Source organism: Limulus polyphemus, unplaced genomic scaffold, assembly GCF_000517525.1.
Source record: "Limulus polyphemus unplaced genomic scaffold, Limulus_polyphemus-2.1.2 Scaffold277, whole genome shotgun sequence".
Taxonomy (NCBI): Eukaryota; Metazoa; Arthropoda; class Merostomata; order Xiphosura; family Limulidae; genus Limulus; species Limulus polyphemus.
The window spans coordinates 73,426-77,242 of record NW_013665887.1 but is presented as its reverse complement, the minus strand read 5'-3'; the positions used below and the strand labels follow the sequence as shown (position 1 = coordinate 77,242).

Sequence of the window (3,817 nt, the reverse complement as noted above, 5' to 3'; positions counted from 1 at the left end):
TTAAGTATAATAGTAAATAAAAAAAAAAAAAAAAACAAAACTACCATCGAAATTTTTCATCACGTTTCTCTGTCATTTCCTTCCAGATCAAAAGAGGGGGATTTTTGAAAATTCGGACATTACTACAGTCATAATGGTGGTCGCTGGACTTATGATAGGCACTGCCTTATTTTGTCTTGTCCTTAGACTTTTTAGCAGGTAAGACTTGAAACATATAAATTACAATAATGGAGAAATAATATACGTCGTCAGCATCTTTCTATCTTGAATAATTTTATTCGACAAGGCTTTAGAGAAAGAGTGTCGTACGTATATGACAAATTACAAACAAACTAATGTACATACGACACTATTGAAGTTGTAAAACGTTTTCCTAGCAAGAGATGTATCTGAGGAAGACAGTCCACATATCAAATTTAATTTGTATCTGCAGCTTTCATATATGAAATGAAAGTGGAACTTAAACACCAGGAGAAGACATAGGTGTTAAAGTTCATACCGTTTAACACCAATTAAAAGTATTTTTCATTGTCACTTGTAGTCAGAAACAGAGAACAAAAGTTATTAAAATAGATCACTGAGATACGAGTAAAGTTAATCTCCTAGAGTTATAAGCCTGGTTCCTCAATAGTCACATGCCTGTATTAACAGAACAATGAAACGTAAGATGTTTCGGTTAATATATAATATAATTTAAAGACAGAATATCAGAACCTGCCATAAGATTTCCAGTAATGTTACTTTACCCAAAATTTTTGTAAACATACCATATATATATACCAGTTGATCAAATGGAGTAATTTAATATTTATAATTTACGTTTCTTTGATTTAGATTTTTTTGAAATTATTATAAGGAAAATATTTTTTTTAAAGCACCGATTAACACTACATACAATAACATACTGGAATTTTAGTTTTCGAAAGTTTAATACAGATGTGAATTATTGTTTTTCAATACTACGAATATATCCTAAAGCATATATTTCTATCAAACCAACATTAACTAGCATTTATTTATTTATTTACTTTATCTGTAGAGCAAGATTTGGACGGAATAGAGAGAGATTTGGTAACGCCGCAGCGCCCTCTGTTGTTTTAACTGAAATGGAAGAACCAGGATCAGTTCCACATTCACGACGCCCTTCAAGATGTAGCAGCAGTAATGAATATCTCCCTAGTTCACGAAGAGCAAGCTACTCTATGCTGGCGCCTCCTGCATCAGCAGGTACATCAGAAGTTTAATCTTTGTTGATATATCTCATCTCTGACTAAATATTTGATATAACTACCCAGCACTTTCCGTAATGAACAGAAGGGGTTTAGAAGCTATAATGCAGGTGAAGCGGGCAAAATGCAACAACGTGTACATTTCAGACTTTAAAGGTTGTTACTGAGAAAAAAAGTAAACTAAAGATGAAATCACTAAACTAGTCAACCAGCGTTACGTAACTGTTTTGTTGCAAATCAAGAAACTATAGCAAGATTTCTGAGAAGAAAAGTAAACTAAAGATGAAATCACTAAACTGGTCAACCAGCGTTACGTAACTGTTTTCTTGCATATCGAGAAACTATAGCAAGATTTCTGAGAAGAAAAGTAAACTAAAGATGAAATCACTAAACTAGTCAACCAGCATTACGTAACTTTTTTGTTGCAAATTGAGAAACTATAGCAAAATTTCTGAGATTCATAAGTAAACTAAAGATGAAATCACTAAACTAGTCAACCAGCGTTACGTAACTGTTTTGTTGCATATCGAGAAACTATACAAGACTTCTGAGAAGAAAAGTAAACTAAAGATGAGGACGCTAAAATAGTCAATCAGCATTACGTAACTGTTTTGTTGCAAATCGAGAAACTATAGCAAGACTTCTGAAAAGAAAAGTAAACTAAAGACGAAATCACTAAACTGGTCAACCAGCGTTACGTAACTGTTTTCTTGCATATCGAGAAACTATAGCAAGACTTCTGAGAAGAAAAGTAAACTAAAGATGAGGACGCTAAAATAGTCAACCAGCATTACGTAACTGTTTTGTTGCAGTATTCACAACAAATAATATGCCTTTTTTATGCACATATTGAGATGACGGCTGTTAACTATATTTAATTTTTGAATTCATGCTTAATTAACGTCAGTTGTGGTTATTGTTACAAAACATTATCAAAAATAAAAATATTATAAAACCGGCAGCAAATATAATTCATAATAAACAGTTCATTAACGTAATGGTGTATATAAACGTTTTTGTTGTTTCTGAAAGGGTCACGGCGATCAAGTTCTGGATCTGTACGTTCCCAAAGCTCCGTGCGAAGCCATGCGTCATCATTACGTAGCCAATCATCACTCCGGAGCTATCGTGGCGGAAGACGTGACTCTGTCAAGCGTACTCGTTCATCGCCAATAGAAGCATCGACATCCAAATTTAACCAGCTTGAACACAGGAACCAGGTGATCGAACAAGGAAAGGTAAATATGCCTTACATGTGGTTCTCTTTCTATATTCTACTCTTAAGCTTCAGCGTACAGTTTGGGATTACATTCGAAAATATCACCCAGCGCAGTTTCCAATAATTGAGCTTTGATACACTATTACGGAACGAAAACAAATTCATACGGATTCAGTTTTCGACACTTTTAAGTACCTTTTTCAGTCCACGTTTTGTTTGATTACGTGTTTATCTACTACAGTTTTTAAAGTTTATCTAATCGTCATAAGGATTGTGAGACAACAAGCTGTAATGCCTAACGTCCCGAGACTCATGCTTACATTCACAATCCCAACTCACATATTGTGCGAAGCACAACTAGCATGCCAATGCTGGGGGAGGGGGGAGGGCATGTACAACAAGAAACTTGTAAGAAAAATAGGTGCTATGAGATTAAATCTGGAAGCAATTTTGCATAAAATATAGTTTAAACAATCGAACCCCGTACATACGTGAGGAATCATGCGAATGATAAAGGAATAGCTTTTGTTTAATAATGCTGCTTGGCTTTTGCTCTGACAAATTAGAAAATCCTTTTCAAACACCTTGCGTACGGACCTGTTTTTCTTCCACACAATAAATATTCTGTAAGTTTTTACACGTTTCTTTACTTCTAGCTTTAAGAAATAAGATTCTTTAGTAATTCATAAAGTTAACGATAAAACACGTTTCTCAGTTACATTGTACTTTACTACAAGTGTTCGTCTATTTATGGTGCGTTTTCTCTTTCACACATAATCAATTTTAATGACTTTTATAGCTAAAAGTTTATATAAACAAGTACCACATTTGTTCTACTATGATTTTAGATCTAAATAAACAAGTACCACATTTGTTCTACTATGATTTTAGATTTATAGAAACAGTATCACAATCACTCTACTGTGATTCTAGATTTATAGAAACCAGTACCACATTCACTTTATTGTGGTTTTAGATCTATAGAAACCATTATCACAATCACTCTACTGTGATTCTAGATTTATAGAAACCAGTACCATAATAACTCAATATGATATAAGAGTTATAGAAACAGTGTCACAATCACTCTACTGTGATTTTAAGTTTATAGAAACCAGTACCACATTCTTTATACTATGATTTTAAGTTTATAGAAACCAGTACCACATTCTTTATACTATGATTTTATATATATAGAAACCAGTATCACATTCAATCTACTATGGTTTTAGATCTATAGAAACCATAACCACATTCACTCTACTATGATTTTAAGTTTAATAAAATCAGTACCACCTTCTTTATACTATGGTTTTAGATCTATAGAAACCATAACCACATTCACTCTATTATGGTTTTAGATCTATAG

General features: G+C 33.0%; 1 protein-coding gene across 2 annotated transcripts in view; it reads left to right on the top strand.

The window, feature by feature from the left end:
* The window catches only part of LOC106456974, a 74,228-nt gene that overhangs the window by 65,235 nt on the left and 5,176 nt on the right, over nucleotides 1-3,817 (top strand). For both annotated transcript variants that reach the window (XM_022382774.1, XM_022382773.1), the window contains 3 exons: nucleotides 87-198; nucleotides 1,040-1,227; nucleotides 2,262-2,467. In XM_022382774.1, coding sequence (XP_022238482.1) covers nucleotides 87-198; nucleotides 1,040-1,227; nucleotides 2,262-2,467 — 506 coding nt within the window. The remainder of the gene's footprint in view (nucleotides 1-86; nucleotides 199-1,039; nucleotides 1,228-2,261; nucleotides 2,468-3,817) is intronic.